The sequence below is a fragment of the Actinia tenebrosa genome, unplaced genomic scaffold (assembly GCF_029948245.1).
Source record: "Actinia tenebrosa isolate PJP-AT-01 unplaced genomic scaffold, QUT_ActTen_1.0 PGA_scaffold0__85_contigs__length_37466705, whole genome shotgun sequence".
Lineage (NCBI taxonomy): Eukaryota > Metazoa > Cnidaria > Anthozoa > Actiniaria > Actiniidae > Actinia > Actinia tenebrosa.
The window spans coordinates 2,927,472-2,947,754 of record NW_028292569.1 but is presented as its reverse complement, the minus strand read 5'-3'; the positions used below and the strand labels follow the sequence as shown (position 1 = coordinate 2,947,754).

At 36.4% G+C, this 20,283-nt stretch overlaps 1 protein-coding gene across 2 annotated transcripts; it reads right to left on the bottom strand.

The window, feature by feature from the left end:
- Nucleotides 1-27: 27 nt before the first annotated feature.
- LOC116286378 (uncharacterized) lies at nt 28-20,124 on the bottom strand. 2 transcript variants are annotated; one of them, XM_089026202.1, is made up of 37 exons: nt 19,959-20,124; nt 19,768-19,865; nt 17,946-18,002; nt 17,548-17,645; nt 16,899-16,976; nt 16,586-16,651; nt 15,903-16,040; nt 14,317-14,586; nt 13,674-13,766; nt 13,202-13,291; nt 13,076-13,103; nt 12,199-12,230; nt 11,859-11,918; nt 11,362-11,481; nt 10,730-10,822; nt 10,515-10,553; nt 9,963-10,011; nt 9,418-9,462; nt 9,284-9,334; nt 8,469-8,870; nt 7,938-7,973; nt 7,735-7,771; nt 7,385-7,447; nt 6,621-6,642; nt 6,452-6,512; nt 6,268-6,362; nt 5,794-5,871; nt 5,669-5,700; nt 4,894-4,973; nt 4,121-4,262; nt 3,711-3,833; nt 3,167-3,290; nt 2,882-2,932; nt 2,577-2,669; nt 2,192-2,259; nt 2,020-2,051; nt 28-1,411 (listed from the first exon to the last, which is right to left on the bottom strand). In XM_089026202.1, the coding sequence occupies exons 3-37, from the start codon at nt 17,995-17,997 to the stop codon at nt 1,269-1,271; spliced, it is 3,084 nt and encodes a 1,027-aa protein (XP_088882328.1). In that variant the 5' UTR covers nt 17,998-18,002; nt 19,768-19,865; nt 19,959-20,124; the 3' UTR covers nt 28-1,268. The 2 variants fall into 2 exon arrangements, with proteins under 2 accessions (XP_088882328.1, XP_088882329.1); XM_089026203.1 differs by having other exon boundaries at nt 19,768-19,861.
- Between the last annotated feature and the right edge of the window lie 159 nt (nt 20,125-20,283).

Sequence of the window (20,283 nt, the reverse complement as noted above, 5' to 3'; positions counted from 1 at the left end):
AAAACCAGTCATTTACTTACCAAAATCTTAATCTTAATTGATTATTTTATTTCTAAAAGCTTTTCTTCCAAAATACTGGCGCTTGTACAAAGTCTTAGATGGAAAGATATTAACATTTTGTAAAATATTTATGTTAGATGCTAGTATTAAACCTCTTGATTTTTAATAGTTCCATTTGATATATTTAAAGATTAGGCATCTATGTTTTTACAAAGTGTTTTATTTTGTATAAAATAGCTGTTTTTAATCTTGTTCTCTGATTGGTTGTGAGCGTGTGCTTTATGATTACTCAATGCATAACTAGACAATTTAGAAAATGAGGAAAATGGAAACAAAGATTACAAAGAACGTAGAACTTTGCCTATAAGTAGGTAGAGTGCAAACAATCCATGAAACACTAATTACTAAATAGTACAAAATAGTGCTAATTAAACAATAGAAAACGATGGAATTTGCATGAAATTGTGCTATTTAGTATTACTAAAGTTTCATGGATATTTTACTGTGGTCACTATCATGTAAGAAGGCAACACCATATGGTTGTCACATTAGACCAATCAAAGGGTGAGAAAACACGAATCAACCAATTACAGTGCTTGAATATTACATGCAAGAAATTAACCCTCTCGAGTGGGAATAACACTAGTATTATGGGAATGGAAGGTGAAATGCTTTGCTTTTGGACGTGTTGCGGTTGTGATGCAATATTGTCTTAATTTGCAAGTCTGTACAATGGAGTACCATCTAATACAGCAAGTACTGGGCCTGGTTGTAAGATACCTGCATAGTGCTATCCGACGGATAAATCTTATCCAGTGGATAAATATATTGGATAACAGCATAATTTATCCAATGGATAAGGATTTATCTGCTGGATATCACTATCCTGCTTTAAACAACCAGGCCATGATGCATATAAATTATACATACCCAATGGACCCAGACTTCTTAAACGTATCATGCATACAAGGCTTAGATGGAATTCATACCATTTCTTTTGGTATTTCTATGTTATTTCTATGAAGGGTCCATTAAAGGGGTTTTAGTATAAATATGAAATGATAAGGTAGATCTGTAGCCATATCTTAATGTAATTATCATAAAACAGTGGAATACAATTTCAATACTGAGGTGTCATAATGTGAACTCATGAGTCAGTATCACGTTTTCCTCTCGTACAATCACTGCTCTAATAAAGTGGAAGCGGTAGAATAGAAAAATTATACATAAACTATATAACACATAATAAATAACTGATAAATTTCTGTTTAAAGGTGATGCATTTCCAGTTCACTATCATCAAAGTCTGATATATCATCCACTGAGAAGGCTTCAACTGCAGACGAACTGGGGGCATCCTTCCGAGGGCTGGGGTTAGGTCGAGAACGAGGTGCAGGAACTGGAGTTGATTCTGAAATTAAAATGGGAAACATTTTTAAAACCCTGAATTGGAGAATATTTCTTGTAATTATGCTTAAAATATCTGCGCGCACCAAGGCAATAGACTGTTTTGCCAAGGCTGCATGTGCATCTAACTTGACGGGCCACAAAACTGAAAAACGCAAATTCAGTAAAATTGAGAAGCCATAAAATTGAGAGTTTTATATTTATAAAGAGAATAATCGATTTCACGAATTCTTCTCGAAAAATCTCATAGAAATGTATGATAATTCTCATTATAAAGCTCTTGTACTGGTATCGTAGCCCGTCAAGTTTCTTATACTTGGATAAGCGTGCAACCTAGAGAAAAAGGTCTATTGCTTTTATTGGGGTTGAATCTATAGGTTTGGTGAAATTCGGTCTTAAAGTTGATATTAAAAGAACGAGCTTGCGCTGTGATCTTAAATCGCGTCCACTTTGCTACATCTAAATAAAATGAAAACAGCTTGTCTCCGCCGCCCGCTCACCAATAAATAACGGTCCAGCTCTGGACTAAGCTCTGTTATGATTGTCCCACCCTGCGATACAACAGCTAAAGCTTAATAAAAATATATATTTATATATAAATCAAAGGCTTACCATTGCGGTTTCCCGTTCTGTTTAACTCGGCTCTGGAGGGAAAAAAACCCAGGACGATCAGTAGACGAGTAAACTTATATTATTTTATAGGCGTTCAATATGTTACAGTGTGCCTATATTTTTAGTAAAGGTTACATGGCGTTATTCAAGACTTCAGATAAAAGTATCTTACCGCGTTAGTTGGGTTGGTTTGGTCTTCTCTTCGATTGATGATAACGAAAAATCGCTGTCATCAAAATCCTTCAAACGAGAGAAAGAATCGAAAAAAGAGAGAGAGAGTAATGTAAGGTCACTGGTAGCTGATTATAAATGCCATTACGTAGAAGACAACAACCAACACCCTTTTAACCATAAGGATTCTAATTTTACTTGAGTGAAAAACGTAGGTGCGCAACATTCGAATGGCTTCCTCATTCCATTGCGACGGGGTGCGCGGCTTTTCGTCTTCTCATTGGCTCAAAGGAAAAGCCATTTGAGAGTCACCGTTCTAAAGGTGATTCTTTCCCTCCGGGAATAGGATGAGGATATATGATAGGATACTATGTCATTATTCTTACGTGTTTCCCAGGTAAAGCTACACCCCCAACTGGCTTCTTGCCGGTGTTGTTGTTCCCTAGACTCCTTTCCAATGAACTAGTCAGACCACGAACCTGAATAAAAAAGAAAACATGAGCCATTACAGCTAGCCCTTCACTTAACTCTTTGAAAAAAACGTCACACACGCTCAATCCACTGTTCTCCCATTTCAAAGATCATGTGTCATTCCCATTGAAAATAAAATGAGCTCAGTTCACAAGCATAACTGGTAGACAAAGACATAATAGCCAAGGGAAGGACATGGAGTGGTCTATGGAGTACATACGTTATTGTTTCCTGGACTGCTACTGGGGTAATGTGTACTTATCGGCGCAGGCTGTAAAAATAAATAATAACAATAAAGGAAGGAAGGAAGGAAGGAAGGAAGGGAGAGAGGGAGGGAGGGAGGGAGGGAGGGAGGGAGGGAGGGAGGGAGGGAAAAAAAGGATGAATAAGTGAAAGAATTACCTACGAATTTATTTTGGACGAAGGAACAAACGCAAAAAAAGACAATCTATCGATTTACTACTGAATCAATCACCGGAACACACTGAACACTGAAGTCCCTCACCTGTATGTCTTCTGGATCAGATTCAATATCATGTGTTGGGATCCTTACAGAGACTTTAGGGTTCGTAGGAAGAGGGCGTGGCTGTCCCCGTGATACTGGCGCCGGAACTGGTGTGAGTGATTTACTGCAGAAAAAGGCAGAAAAATACTGCTTATTGAATATGCATGATTGCTACAGTTTCTACCCGCAATAGGGCTACTCCATTCATTATACACTACACACTTCCTCACCTCGATAATACACAACGGCCCACGACTGTCTTTGTGCTGTAAGCTTTTCACAGTCGTAGGAACTGCTCCATAAGTAACACAGGCTCTAGAGCAGTTTTCATATGACGTGAAAACCTAACCGCACAAACACAATCGTGACACACGGTCACATCAAGGTCACGGCACTGTCAGATCAATCACATACGATAACAAAATGAGCCAATCAAAATTCTAGAAAGCATCACGGTCACGGCAAGGCACGCACACGGCACTGAGGTTTTCACAGTCATACGAAAACTGCTCTAAAATGGAGATTACAGTCAATAAGTACGTACCCAGTTGAATCCCATTCTGATCCATCTTGAGAATATTCACTGTCGTCCTCTTCCTCAGGATCGGATTCACTAAGCGTCCTATCTGTTACTGACGTCCCCGTAGACAATCCCATGTCTTGCGAACTGAAAAATATATAATCAAGTACAAAGTCAATATCTTTAATTGTCGTCGACGAGACGTCGTTTTTATATAGTCTATAGTTTACCGAAATTTGCTCTAACGCAAAAAACAAACAAACAAACAAAAAAAAAAACAACAACAACATAAAACGGAAGGGGTCGGAATGCTCGTTGGTAAATCCTTTGTACGTACTAAATTACTGATAATCCTCGGTAGAACCTAACTTGAATGTATTGCTTTTCCTTGGCAAGGGTACAGCAAAACATGACTCATCTTTGTAGTTACTTACCCAGAAGAAGATAACGTCATCGAGCTTTTGGTCGAGTTCCTCGACTGTTGTAGTGATGACGAGGCTCTCACTGCGGTTGCTGTAGCCTTCATAGTTGGTGGTTTAGAACGGGTTGTGGGAGAAACACCACCTTGACGTGGGGCTAAAGGCAAAGATATTTGGCCTTAGCTTCTACGCACGCCTTGAACTGATATTAGACTAAAACTACAGTTGAGGATCGATAATACGGACACACAGGAAAATAAAACTGGCCGATTTAAGTGTTATAGTAAATGCGTATCACCGTGATAAAAGAAGTTTCCATAATAACAAGGTTTTCGAATTAAGGAGTTGTACGTAAAAGAGGGTTCTCATGATGCTGTGCAAGTGCGTCGTACTGCTAACTAAGCCCTGGCGACATCAACCCAAAATGTCACAAGTCCATAAGTCGCCTTCCTAATACGAAATGGACACTTCAAGTTAAGGACTTCCGAAATTGTGAAAATGGCCGTACCCAGTTCTCTCTCTTTCACTTTTCTACTATTCCGAACTTCCCGCCATTTCCTTTTTCCGTACCCACCGCGTCTATTGACTGCAAGCCGCCTTCATGCAAAGCATCATGGGATATCTTGGGGTAAAGTAAATAACGCCTTGTCAAATAAATCATACATAATTGTTGAGAGGTAACAGCTATAGCGTACCCGCCGCGTCTATTGATGGCAAGCCGCCTTCGTGCAAAGCATCATGGAATATATTGGGGTAGAGTAAATTATGCCTTGTCAAATATATCATACTTAATTGTTGTGGGGTACCAGCTTTGGCACCGTTCGATTTATAATTTCTCTTCGCAATCTCTTCAGCATCTTTGCTCAAGCTTTAAAGATCAAGGGATATCATTAGGTGTAAGATCAATAATCAGTAAAGATTCTCAAATATATATGTAATATGCATTAGGAGTACCATTAAATAATACGGTCACGGTAAGTATTGACGATATTTCTTGAACCAATTGCAGGGTGTGAGATCTTTGCGCATCCAATCAGAATGCTTAAACACAGCACGGTCACAAATTACAGTGTGTGAGATCTCTGATCATACAATCACTTTGCTCATCCAATCAGAATGCTTAAACACAGCACGGCCACCAATTACAGTGTGTGAGATCTCTGCTCATACAATCACTTTGCTCATCCAATCAGAATGCTTAAACACAGCACGGTCACAAATTACTGTGTGAGATCTCTGTTCATACAATCACTTTGCTCATACAATCAGAATGCTTAAACACAGCACGGTCACAAATTACTGTGTGTGAGATCTCTGCTCATACAATCACTTTGCTCATGCAATCAGAATGCTTAAACACAGCACGGTCACAAATTACTGTGTGTGAGATCTCTGTTCATACAATCACTTTGCTCATCCAATCAGAATGCTTAAACACAGCACGGTCACCAATTACAGTGTATAAGATCTTTGCTCATCCAATTACAATGCTTAAAAATAGCACGGTCACGGTACAGCACGTGAGTACCATACGTTTTTTTTACAGTCGTTTCTCTATCTTACCTGTTTCTCAACTGATCGAAGTTTCGCATTTTCTGTTGAACGGAAATAGGTATTTTTAAGAGGAAGAAAGAAAGAAAGAAGGAAGACGGATCTGGTGAACCTGACATTTTTCTCTTCTGTCTTACCTTTGCACGAGCCTGTCTTTCTGTTGCTAGGGCAGCCATATGTGCGTTCATTCTTTCTGAAGAAAGCCGACCAATGCTCTGAATAAGAAAACAATAATAAATGAGATTCACTGTTGTCGATATAGGTGGTGATGACAGTTGTTATGGATGGAATGAAATGGTGTTTAAGATATGATGGTGATGCCGGTGAAACATGTTTGAAAACACGTCGATGATGGTATCGATGATGATGATGCTGATGATGAATATGGTGAGCTGTAATGATGATATGATGATGATGATGGTTATTTATGATGAAGGTGGTGATGAAGATGATGATGATGATGATGAATATGGTGAGCTGTGATGATGATATGGTGATGATGATGGTAATTTACAAAAAGAGTGTGGTGATGAAGATGATGATGCTTCTGATGATGATTACTTTATATTTTTTTATCATGGTATGATGTTAAGTGATGATGAGTTTCTTACTGTTTGTAAGCTTTGTTTTGCCAGTTTTTGTTCCACCATTTGCTCGATCTCTTGTCTGCATGCCATGACTTCATCATGAGTATGTCGGTAGTGAGCTGCAACCAAATTCCGCATTTATTATATCTTCAGTTCTAATGCCTCAAATAATAAAAACCAAACAATAACTAGACGTCAAGTTACTTACTTGTAATATCTGGGTTGTGGGGGAAGGGATGGAATTCTCCACGCTGTAACGTCCCTGTACCCTGACAAAAACAATTACATGCAAAACTATTATTTACGTCCAACATTACAATGATTTAGAGAATGATATTACTTGAAGGTCGTGGCATTAGAAATATTGTGATACATACCCATTCTGATGATGACATGCCCCTGTGAGAATAAAGAGATATGAGATTTAGTAGTTTAGATTAGCAATGTGAATCAACTAACAAAGAGTAAAATGCAAGCAATTATCAAAAATCACACTTCATCGATGATGATGACAATGACAATGAGAATGGTGATGATGTTGGTGGTGATGATGGTGATGATGGAGACGATGAAGGTGGTGGTGGTGCCCGTGGTGGTGGTGGTGATGATGATGATTTAGATGATGGTGGTGGTGATGATGATGGAGATACTGAAGGTGCTGATGTTGATGATGATGATGTAGATGATGGTGGTGATGATGATGATGATGTAGATGATGGAAGTGGTGATGATGATGATGATGGAGATGATGATGATGATGATGGTGATGATGATGTAGATGATGGTGGTGATGATGATGATGATGTAGATGAAGGAAGTGGTGATGATGATGATGATGGAGATGATGATGGTGATGATGATGTAGATGATGGTGGTGATGATGATGATGATGGAGGTGGTGATGATGGTGATGATGATGATGGTGGTGATGGTGATGATGGTGATGATGATGTAGATGATGGAGGTGGTGATGATGATGATGATGGAGATGATGATGATGATGATGGAGATGATGATGATGATGTAGATGATGATGATGTAGATGATGGTGGTGGTGGTGATGATGATGATGATGATGATGATATTAATAATGATAATGTAAGCAGTGCTCAACCCTATGCGTGCAGTTATTTTTACTTACGAGGTCATATCCTTTGTATCTGTGCTTTCGAGACTCGCTTTCATGACTTCAGTAACTTTATTACTAAACAAGAAAAGCCCATCAATGTTAACTGCTTAGGATGATGTTACATGATGTTGCATTAAAAGTTGGCCTCGTATAACGAGGCGCGCAACAACACAAATGGCGACAATGTTGTGAGTTTTGTGGAAGGTCGTTCAAAAACCTGCAACATGTTGCCACAAAAACAAATCGCTCAAAATTGGAAGCGCGCGCCATGGTACAAGAGAATGTTGCGCGAAAAATCATCGTTGCTAATCGTCTCTGGTTGCGCAAGATACACAAGCTCCATGTCTTTAATATATACTTACATCTCTGATCCTGATTCCGATTCACTTTCTTCAGACTCTGAGAAGAAAAACCAAAGCGGAATGATTAACATTCAATTTATGATCTTACAAAGACAAGATGAGGAAATTTTGACAAGGATGGTATGAAAAAACAAATGCCATTCTGATACGAAGACCGTAGGTTACATCCCGGGGTCACATGCTATTAACTATAAGTAATTCACCTTGATCGCCTTCAAAAGAGCTTGATACATTTACACCTGGATCAAAAGAAACAAATCTTGTAACTGATAACAAATGAAGCAATGTATATGTTTCTGCGATCCTTACAACTCCAGAATACATTCGTTATTCTCGTGCTTTGGTTGCTAATGCGTCGGGTATCCATCTAATTTACGACGAACTGAGTTGATGATTCTTTTATCAACATTAACAACATTAACACCACCATTACAAACATCAGCGTCATTGTAATCATTCACCACCATCATCGTCATCGTCACATACATGATCATCACCAACATACCATCATCATTCAACGCTACCACCACCACCATCATCATCATTTTCATCGCCAAACGACGACGATCATTTTTATCATCACTACCATCATTTTTATACCACTGCCATCACCATCACCATCATCAGAAACACAAATAAATTCAACTCCTATGGATCTGCCTATGATGGATCCCGTGACTACAGCGGTGACAAGTAACACTACTACATAATTTTACAAAGAACCAAGACCATACCTTTCGGATTTGACTTCATAGCATAGAATGAAAATCCCTTATATTTCCATCCGGGCAGATCCTTAGACTTGAAAACACAAGACCTAACCACAGGCAGAGTACCAGCATCAAGTACATGAAGCTGAACAGAACCAAGTACTGGGCTCTGAGATGCATAGAACATGTAATCCAAACGATACTCATTACTAGGAGGCTTGGAGTTGCCAGAGATACACTGCCTCCAGTATGGAGAACCACTGGCAGCGTAGACGTATACTGGGGTAGTGAAGGGACCAACAGGTCGTACGTATGCATTGAAGTTGAATTTGTCGACCCACTCGCTGGAGCCTTCAGCTCTTTGACGCCATAATCTGTACTGGCTGCGGTTGGTGTTGGCAGCTACGAAGAGCATCATTGCATCATCTGGGGAGGGAAACGTTACAGATGTAAAATATATAGTATAAAAACTATGCAAAAGTAATAATGATAAATGATCAGTGTATCACTAGTAAGACCCTATAAATTATAAACAATAGTACCAGCAATGGCTTCAACGGTATTAAAAACAATGATCACTACACCAACATTAAAGACAAAAACGCAAAACACCACCCCCAGCAACAACAAAAATATCATTATTATATCATCATTACCACCATCATCATCACCACCACTACCACTACTACCAACACCATTATCATCACCATCACCGAAACCACGACTACCATCATCACCACACATTCATCATCATCATCATCACCACACATTCATGATCGTCATCACCAAGACCACTTCCATCATCATCACCAAAGTACTTGTAATACGAAGCATTATACCTTTATTATTATCAAAATCTGGTGTCTTCGCTCTATCTCTTTCCAGGAGGTCTATCAACAAATATGTGGGTAATAGTTTTCCAGTTAGCTTTCATCAAAATTATTTCTTAATTTCTTTAATATGATGTTTTTACCTTGATCAGAGAAAGTTACTTCTCGTCTTGGAACTGGTGGTGTGGCTACAAGAGAAAGTACATACAGTTACTAAGTATGGATGTGAAAGACAATAAACACTAGCTACCTTCAAACCTTCATATTTTATTGTTACACTGAAACAACCTCTGGGTTGATTAATGTCAGGGCATGGCTAACTCCCAGTTTGAACCCTGAAAAGACCTCTGGCTCGATCAATGTTAGGGCACGGCTAACTCATAGATGGAACCCAGGAACAACCTCTTGGCTAATCAATGTCAGGGCATGGCTAACTCACTTTTTGGCTTTTTGGATCTTGTGGGGAAGAAGGAAACCGGAGAACCTGGAGAAAAACCCCTAAATCAAGAAAGAAACCTAGCAAAACTTCGCTATCTTGTTATGATCAGTCTAGGAATCAAACCTGAGACCCCAGAGGTGAGATTCAAATGCTGCTATACCACCCTTGATTTTCTAACTTGCACTATTCTTGACACAGTTGACATAATACACTTTGACCTAGCTTACAAGCCAACATGACTGTGCTTACCCAGTATTGGTTGCTGTCTGGCAGCTTGTTGATACTGTTCTGCCGCAACCTGTCAACATAGCAAACATGTCAGTATTTTAATTTATATTTGCTCTACCATCATTACCATCACAAAGTTAGTGAGACAGTTGGGAACCACAACAGTGAGTAGCCAATTACTGTGGACCCTCTATCACAGGAAAAAAACTGGATTTCCAAATTTCCATGAATTCCCAATGAATTCCCATCTAATTCCCAGAGAGAACGAAATTGGGAATGTGGCACTGATTCTGAATGTTAGTTTGTTGAGAATTTTGTTTTTCTATTGGGTATTAGAAGGAAATTCCCAACAATAAATCCCAACGTTGGTGTTTGAATTGGGAATTCAAGGAAATTCCCAACAATTCCCAATTTGGGAATCCGTTTTCTTTTCCTGTGATAGCTATATATTGTACTCAATGCACACCCAGACGATTCAGAAATGAGGAAAATGGAAACAAAGATTACTAACAGTTCTTCATTGGTACAAGGAAATAAATAATACAATTATTATAAATGTTTGTTAACCCTTACCTTACTGTCTTCTATTGCTTTATCATGCTCATTAAGTTTCTAATAAATAAATCAAAAAAAGCTTTTTTTTCTGATCTTGTTTTTTTCTCTTTCAACTTACATCAACTCAATCTCATTCAATTTATTTCCCTTTAATAATTTCTTATTTTTCCTTTCAGTTTATTCCAATTGTGTTGCATTTCTATCCCAATCCTCCCATGTATTAAATCAATTACCTTTGTCAACTCTCTAACTTTTTTGTATAATTCATCTTTTTCTGATTGTTCAGTCGTTAGCTTGTCTTCATACTGATTCAGAAGTTCTCGAACCTAACAAAAGTCAAGTAAGAATAATATTAGATAATAGCAATTAAGATGATGATGTCAAATGATAACAATCAGGATGATGATAATAATGATAATGATGATGAGGAGGAGGACGAGGAGGGCGAGGACGAGGAGGACTAGGACAAGGACGAGGAGAAGGCAAGGAGGGGGAGGATGAGGAAGAAGGGGAGGACGAGGAGGAGGACAAGGAGGATATAATGTTGGTGGTGAATAATTGCAACAATGATGATAAAGTGATAAAGATGAGTAGGGGAAGGGTGGTGTGGGTAGTGATAGTAATGGACAAAAATTATGATGACAATGATGATGAGTGTGATGATGATGATGATGATGATGAGATGATGATAAAGAGGAGCCAGAAGATGATTGTGGTGATGCTGAATAATTACAATTATGATGAGGAGGAGTATGATGAACAATCTTTTTCATAGGCCATAATTTATTTCTGGAGTAAACTGCCTCGTACCTGAAGATACTGATGATAAAGATGATGGTAACTAAAAATGATGTGCAATATCTACCTTATTCATTTCATTTTCATGGTCCGTCTGGAGCTTATCTTCTTTTGTTTTCCATTTTTTATTTAATCTTTTCATCTCTTGTTGCATGTCATCCTGTGTTTGTGCTTTGATCAGCTCAAGCTAAAAAATTGAGATCACATATTAAATCCTCACTCTGGCACTTCCAGTAATAGACAGTGTAACAAATCTGTGGCCCTTGTTCTATGATCAAATTGGTAGGAAAGGGAGGGAGGGAGGAAGGGAGGGAGGGAGGAAGGGAGGAAGGGAGGAAGGGAGGAAGGGAGGAAGGGAGGAAGGGAGGAAGGGAGGAAGGGAGGAAGGGAGGAAGGGAGGAAGGGAGGAATGTGATGAGAAACCCTCAAAGGATATGAGAGAACCAACAAGCAGCTTACTTACATATGTTGGTAAACCTTATTGACCACAGGGATGGGAGGTGGCACATCTATAGTACATGCCACTACAGGCTAATACTACAATCAAAATGTATGTCTGCCTACCTGTTCCTTCATCATATCTGCAATCTCTCCTTTACTTGGTCCATCAGGTTCATCCTCATCCTATTCAAATATAATTATATTATAATATACACATAGAAATATAAATTAATTTTAACAAAATATATATCCACCTTTATATATATATCCACCTTTATAATATATATCCGCCTTTATAGTGGAAAAACCTCTGGCTACATAAGAAATTTCCAATATTTTCAATTTTTGGGATTTCTGCACACAACTAATTGATCAACTCTAATCACAGCAACTTTTCTCCTTTTTTCTTCCATTTAATGAGTTGCAACATACCACACATTCATGTCAGACAAATTAAAATTACCTTTATAGAACCAATCATTGATGGTCTTGTCGCTGTGATACAAAACAGACAATGATATAATTACACTAGCTGGCTCATCCCTGTGCCACTTTTGAGCTCCTATGCATATGCACCTAGTTACCTGCAAACATTGCAATTGCCGTGAGTGCTTAGCCTAGTTAGGCACAATTGAGCCACTCACCAAGCGATGGGGTTGTTAATATAAGTTTATTGTACATAAGGACAAACGAAAAGAAAATGTGTTTCCTGTTGCATGAGAAAAATAATTGGGGTCGGTAGGTTGGATTTTTTTTACTGATACAACAGTGGAAATGAACTTACTGGGAATCCTGTGGTGCATTTGAGAATGAAAAAAATATTAGGGTCGGCAAAAATCTACAAGAAAATTAGGGTCAGTCATGCAACAGGAAACACACTTATTTTTTTTGTTTGGCCTAAGTACTTTTTACCAATCCACAGCCATTTCAATAGTCATAACACCCAGACAGCAAACCAAAATTTTAGCAATTTCAATATTTTCAATTCTTACTATTAGGGATTATTTTTATTTGTGGAAACCCAAAATGGTGGGTTATGAAATTGGGGAAATATAATAATATGTCCATTAATTATTGCAACACTCCAGTTTCGAGTTCTATTTTGCTTGGCGTTAGTCTTGGTTGGGTGTTTAAATATTCAGCTATTCAACCAAAACCCATGACATTCCTTACTATATGATGGACCTTAATAAAGCAAAGAACACATTTGTACACAATCAAGGCTAAGACTGAGCAAAGGCGAACTTGAAATGGGTCGAGTACTGCTTGAATAATAGCATAATACAAACTAAGTATGTAACTATTATAAGGTACATCTTTTAATCAAGTAAAATACATACTCATTTTATTCTCCAGATCTGAAATAGCCTAGATAAGAAGCAAGAAAAAAATTATAATTAAAAATAGAAGGTTACAATGGTTTAGTTTCTGCTATGCAGGACCATTAATTGTGACCAAAAATATACCTGATTAAAAGATTCCTTTTCTGCTTGACTTTGCATCTGCAGCTCTTGCATTTGCTGTAAAAGCGTGTTTTTTAAATTGTCCATTTCTCTCTGAAAAATAAATGAGTAAGTAAATAGATGAATGGAAGAAGGAAGAAAGGAATGAAAGATGAACAAGTGAGTGATTGAATGAATGGATCAGAGCCTGAGCTGCAAAAGTGTTTCATAAATTGTCTGTTTCGAATGAATGAACAAACAATCAAACGAACGAATGAACGAACGAACGAACGAACTGAACGAACGAATGAGAGCTGCAAAGGTGTTTTTAATTGCCCATTTCCCCCTGAAAATGAATGAATAAACAATGAATGGACAAGTTAGTTGAGTGAATGAATATGTGAGTGAGTTAATTAAAAAAAAAAAAAGGAATATGTCTGTGATGCCGGGGAACTTTTAAAAGTGAAATAAGAAAAATATTGCTATGTATCCATACCCTATGTCTTTCTTCTTCCATTCTTTTCCAGTTTTCATAATTCTCTTCCATTTCTCTGAACTTTGATTGGTCACTTGATGATTGGTCTTTTTCCTATCGAAATTTAAGATTGGAAAAAAAGTGTGATTATCATAAGACTTAGCCAGTGGAATAAATGTAAATGGGAGGAATGAAATGGAAGGTAAAGAAATAATAGGAAGGAGGGAATGAATGAATGAATAAAGGAAGTTATAAACAAAGAGAGGGAGAAGGGGGAAAATTTAAATGCATAAATATGAACTCCTGTGCACAGCAGATTTTCAATATGTACAGTAGCTCAATTTGGAGTACAAAGCAAAGTTCCCCTTTTGGAAAATGAGAATTATCAATTTGCATTCCAAATTGAGCTGCATTTGGAAATATCAACACATGACAATTAAAACTACAAGAAACTAGTAAATATAGTGAATACTTATCATGAGCCCTGAATATCTGAAAATTCTGATTATCTCAAAGACTCTTAAGACTCCAGTGTAAGGTGGCACTATTAAATTTGACCCTGAGTAAGTATCTTAAAGTCTTATTATTTCCAACCTTTTGCCTGACCCCCAAACCACCCAATCATCAAATATTACATGCATGGCAAATAAACAACAATGATTACCCTTGCAGAACCCATCTCCCTTGCAGCTCTTTCATTCATCAGATCTCTCTCAGTAGCATAAAGCCTATCCTTTATCTGTTTCATTTCTTCAACTAAAGCTAACTTGTCCTGGTCTACTTCTCCATTGGCAAGTTTTGAAGACACTGTGATATTGACAGGCTTAACGGATGTAATATATCCATTCATATGTGCACCATCATCATTATGACGGCGAGCAAGGTGTGCTGAGAGATACTCTTGGCTTACGAAGGCTTTTGCACAGTAAGGACACTGCAACATAGAAATATTATAAATTATTTACATTAGTTAAAAGCAAAAGAGGAAGCAAAATTGAGGAGGGAAGGAGGGAGGGAGTTAGGGAGGGAGGGAGGGAGGGAGTTAGGGAGGGAGGGAGGGAGGGAGGGAGGGAGAAAACAAGGAAGGCACTGGAGAAGTGCACTTGCACCTTCTCCATTAAGATGCTATTGAGATAAATTCGATATTATTTGGATGTGACTGGAATGGATTGGTTTTGACTGAAATGGATTGCAAGTGACTGGGCCTCTGTCAGTGACTGGATCTTGAATCACAAAAAAAAAGTTTTGAATTTTTACCTTTTGAAAGGCCATGGATAACCTGAATGTATAGCAAAAACATTCCCCAATTTCTAAAACTTGTTTTCCTCTTTTAAATGCCCGAATTTTAAGTGTTTTTTAATTTTGGAAAATCGGAACCGTACATAGATGGAATGGACTGGACTTCGGTTGACTGGATCGTACAGAACATATACGTTTTTTTATGCTGAATTTGCAGCTTTTATCCTATGATTTTCATTTTATTATAAATAACTAATGATTCTATTCCAAAATTTTGCAAACAAATGCAAATTATTATTTTTCTTTTTTTTGGATCGTGGCACTGGTTGAAGTCCTGTGAAGCCGGTCAGCAGCAAAGGTTTTTCAAAGGACTGTATACATAATGTTTCTATAGGTGACTGTGGATCGTAACAGTTTTTTACAAATAATTTTCCTCCATTAAGATGCTATTAAGATAAATAAATTGGAAGTTATCTGGATATGACTGGAATGGATTTGTTGTGACTGAAATGAACTGGAACTGACTGGCTTGATCAGGCTTGATGCCTGGACTCTAAATCATGTGAGAAGAGTTTTTTTGATTCAAGGATTTTTCTCTGGATTCTCCAGTTTTTCTGATTAAAATTCAATCTGTGAGTTAGTTGTGCCCTGACTTCAATCAGCTGAGACAGGTAAGTTGTTTCAGGGATTTGATCAGTGATTTGGCCATACCTTGACTTTTATCGGTCAAGAGGTATGCTGTTTCAGGGTATCAATAAAATTTGAAGGACGATAGGCAGAGGGAGGTAGTGATATAGAGAGGAAAAGGAAGATAAAATAGCTTCATTTTCAATTAGTCTAATCTTGGAGAACATACAGTACCACCACATAAAGTGTGACTCACAAAAGATGTTTACATTCAAACTAAAAATCTCCTTTATTCCAAAAACGAAGGACTAGCATCTGAAACGTCAGTGTGTATAATTTACCTTTTTATCATTAAAAATCTACTAGTATGATTATCCTCCTTACCTTATGTATTCCACTAGCACCTGCCCTCATCATCATCTGATATTCTGCTATCCATTTCTTTAATTTTTTTATTTCTTTTTTCAGTTTATTTTGAGCTTCTGCCTTCTGTTCTAACTCTTTTCTTACTTCTTCAGCACTCTGGTTCAACCACAAATAAAGATGATAAATAAGTTCTTTATTATTAACAAATCTTAAATCTCTTGACTAGCACAACAGTACAGTAATATATTAGAATTTATTGATACTTTCTTCTAAGGGCATATTTAAAAGATAAATCTGTATTCAGTGGACGTCTTTATTAATAGGAGACAACATGCAACGGTCCCAAAGGTGATCTACTTAATCAAAGGACCATTGTCAGTATTACTTATATATGTATACACTTATTTCAATAAAGTTAGTCGCCTGAAAAGCTACAAAGCTGAGACCAACAAGGATTATGGGTAGATACATTTTACATGTTTTAACCACTTGATAACTGTTGATGGACTTGAGATCTTCTACCAGTTACGAGTTCACCTCCTCTGAGCATCCTCAACTGCTGCAGTTTGTGTCAAAAGCTTTACTTGTTGAATATGAAATATTTCCCATGATTCTCAGCAATCACAGCTTTCTTTTTTGGTGACTAACTTTATTGAAATAAGTGTATAAGATTTCTCTAGATAAGATTACAGTCATGATACCTGCATTGTTTCTTGTACCTTTTTGACCTCAGTCTCTAGATTACTTGATAAATATTCTTGGGAATGCTGCCCAAACCAAAAATATTATTAGTTTAATATTATTTCTTTCAAGAATGAAAAGTTAATCATATGGTTTGTAATAGTTGATACCATCTTCACTTATGGTTTTACCAGCCTAATACATTATAGCAGCCATGTAAGAGTCTCAGAATAATTTTTCCTGGTTTTGTATGAGTAGCGCTTAACTATAGCCAGTGAATACCCATTCAAAACTGTTACTACAGTAGTATTACGATGTCAATATTGCACTCACCAATAAATACTCTATGATTAACTGGGCCAGATTGAATAACTTGATGAAGTTGGGATCAAAATTAACAGCCTGCATACCCTATAAATTCAAAATAATTAATCAAACAACTAGATAGAATGGTCAGTAAAAGATTTTTGGATTCAATAGGCAATGAAAGTTTTTGATATATATGAAAAGTCTAATGGAAAATAAAATAAAAATGCAGGACTCAAATTTGATAGTAGTCAACTGGTCAATTGAAGTGACTTTTATTTTTATTTTTTTTTGTTTTGCCTAGTGAAAGTTGTTAAATATATCAATAGCCATGTTTTCCACTAACTTTTTCTATCCAAAACGTTATATTTCCTTTATCTATAATATTACTATCATGGGTTGAAATATAGCATATCAGTGTACTGGTTATAAAGTTATCAGGAAAAAATCACTGAAAATGTGACTAAGTGTCTTTAGTATTATGTCATGTACTTTGGACAGCCAATCTCAATGAATCAAGAAAAGAGCTACTGAGACAGTTATTGGGTATAACATTAGAATATCAATCAGATCAAGTAATAATTGAATCAATCCTCCAATCTGCTGTTGACACTCTAATCAAAAGGTATTAGTAATAGCAATACTAATAATTAATTTGCTGCAATATATATCTTACCAACTCAGCTTCAATGTTACAATAAGTAACATTCAAGATATTATCCTGTAGCGTCTTGACATCCATTTCACGAGTCAGACGATCAAGATCTACAGCCGCTAAAATAAAAATAGATTTCATCAATAAAAAGTAGTAATCGTAGATTGAGACAAGAAAATAATACTTATGACATTAAATGCTGTGTTAGTCTTAATGGTAATGAACCCTTCTCAAAATTATTTTGGATGCGAGGCTAACATGAAAATACAAAAGATACCACACTTTTTATCGATGTAATTCGTGACATTTCTTTCGTATTTCCATGTTAGCCTCACATCCAAGATTATTTTGAGAAGGATCCATTGTTATACCCTATTATTCACAAATCAAATTTCACAGTATCACAAGTAAAAATCTACCTAATTTTCTCCAGTCAACTTGCTCAGTTCTTTTTCCAAAAGTGAAGTTCATGATTTCTGTAAACTGAGCCATAAAATATGTTATTACTTTGTGTAAAATGTTATTGGTCAGTTCACTAAAGTAGACCATCTCCCAATCAGTACAAATGCAAATGAATCTATAGACTCTCCAACTGTCTGTATTATAGCCAAAATTAAAATTAATAGTAGAGCTATTAAAGGATGGTTTTGGCAGAACTAATTCGGGGTTAGGATTATTTGTGCTATCAGTAGGTCTGCATGTTAAATTTTTACCAATTTAATATTATTAACGATCAAATTATAAGAAATTAAATTCCTCTTGGAGACATTTTTGATATTTCAGACAGAAGTTTTGGTTATTTACTCTTCAAAATTATGACACTTCTATGAGCCCACCTGCTAGACTTTGTTCACATAGCCAAAACTCACAGGGGAAGATAGGGTTTAGGATATAGCTGAAATATGACTTTCCCATGGCATACATATATTAGATTTCTGCTATGTACACTACTGTGCAAATTACCATGACCAACTTCATTGTTTTTACTATTTGTCAATGAAAACTTTATGCCTCATATAAGATTGTTTAGTTTTGATCTGTCTGTTTCTTTTCAATAGCAAAATACCCAATAAAGGAATAGCCGAATAAATTGTTAGATCTGTTTCATAGTCATGTTTTAAAGGGCTTCATTGGGTATTGATTGTTGTTGATATTCAAAAGAATTAAAAAGCTTAACATTCATTTATTTACTTTTTGAAGTGAAAAACATAATTGTCTCACTACCAATTAATTTATATATAAGCTTATTATAATCAAGACGAAAACAATCAAACACCCCTTTCAAAATTATCTCGAGTGCAAGCCTTAAGGAAATACAAAAGAAATATGAACAAATTCCATTGAGAAAGTGGAATTTATTTTGACTTTACCTGCTAAAGTTGTGTAAGAGGTAATTCAAAAAGGGGTATACATCTACACGACCTTGGTTACAATTTATTGAAATTTGTTAATATTGATATATAATCATCAACCAAAAAATGTCACACATAAATGGCCATGACCACATACGATGTCAAATATCAGAACAAATTCTAACAAAATGGACCAAAGGCTACAGACTAAAGGACAACTGAAGTGTGAATTATTCATTATTGCGAATAAATTGACCTTGAAATAGGGAGACATCAAAATGCAATAAATAAAAATATTGAAGTTTTAATATTCTAAGCGTCATCATTATCAGTCATAATAATTTATATACATGATCGTAATTTTAACACTCTTTCTCTTGTAGGATTCTTTACTGTTATTCGTTATTTTGTGTTAAAACAAAGACAATAAAATATCACAAAAAGATCGGTAAAACTATAAAACTTGTCTCATCTAGCAACACAAATGGAATGATAAAATTTATGGCATCGATTGAAAATATGTTCATTAGGATAACGAGGCAAATAAAGATTCCTTCCTAAAGCTTATTGCAATTTAAATAGGGAGATTCATTTTTTTTTTTTCACAAAACTTTAAACAGTTTGACTTTTCGAGAATTTGACGCCTTATTATTATCACGAAACAAGCGATGCTCGTGAATGAAGACTAAAATTATATTTAAGCAAAAGAAAAAGCTTTGGGAACAAAAGTTTTAAGATTTAGGAATAAAAATATGTATAATTTCATGGTTGAGCAAGGTCAAAGACAATAATTTTAAGTTTTAAGTTTCATACTTTGCTAGGAAACGAAGACTGCGAAGTCAACCCTAGGATTTATCACGTCTATCATCAATCGTATAAAAAAACTCACCTATTATTCGTCTTTTCTCAATGAATCCACGTCTCAAAGGCAACTCCAATTGTATAAATCTTTACCATTTAAGAGGACTTTAAAGTAATGAAGCCTTACTAGACAGGAACGAAAATAAAGGTCGTCGAAAGTTTGCAAAGTCGTCAAGAATCATATTCAAATTTGCGCGCTGTTTAAACTTCAATTTTTACCTCAGAATATAATCTTTCTTTTCTTGAAACCCTCCAGTTCGATGCTCGCTTGGTTTTTCTACATATCGGGTATCAGAAATGTGAAAACCATATCGCTAAGGTAACTAAAAATACCTTGAAATATTTAACATTATTAGCAAAACAAAAACAAGATATTAGTAGAAGAGGAACGCTAACAGTCTAAGGCTCTGTACAGTCCCAGGCTCTAATCCCGCTCCACGAACAAATCCCGAAAGTAGCCCCGAAGCTCTCGAACTATAATGAAAGGCAAAATCAACAAGTAACAGGAACAGTTGAACTTAAATCAAGAATTAAAAACCTCTTA

Coding starts and splice junctions, on each gene's coding strand:
- LOC116286378 (XM_089026202.1), bottom strand. CDS start 17,997: ATGAACTTCACTTTTGGAAAAAGAACTGAGCAAGTTGACTGGAGAAAA. Junction 8,871..9,283: donor AGATTTTGATAATAATAAAG/GTATAATGCTTC, acceptor TTCCCTCCCCAG/ATGATGCAATGATGCTCTTC. Junction 1,412..2,019: donor CAGAACGGGAAACCGCAATG/GTAAGCCTTTGA, acceptor TTTTAATTTCAG/AATCAACTCCAGTTCCTGCA.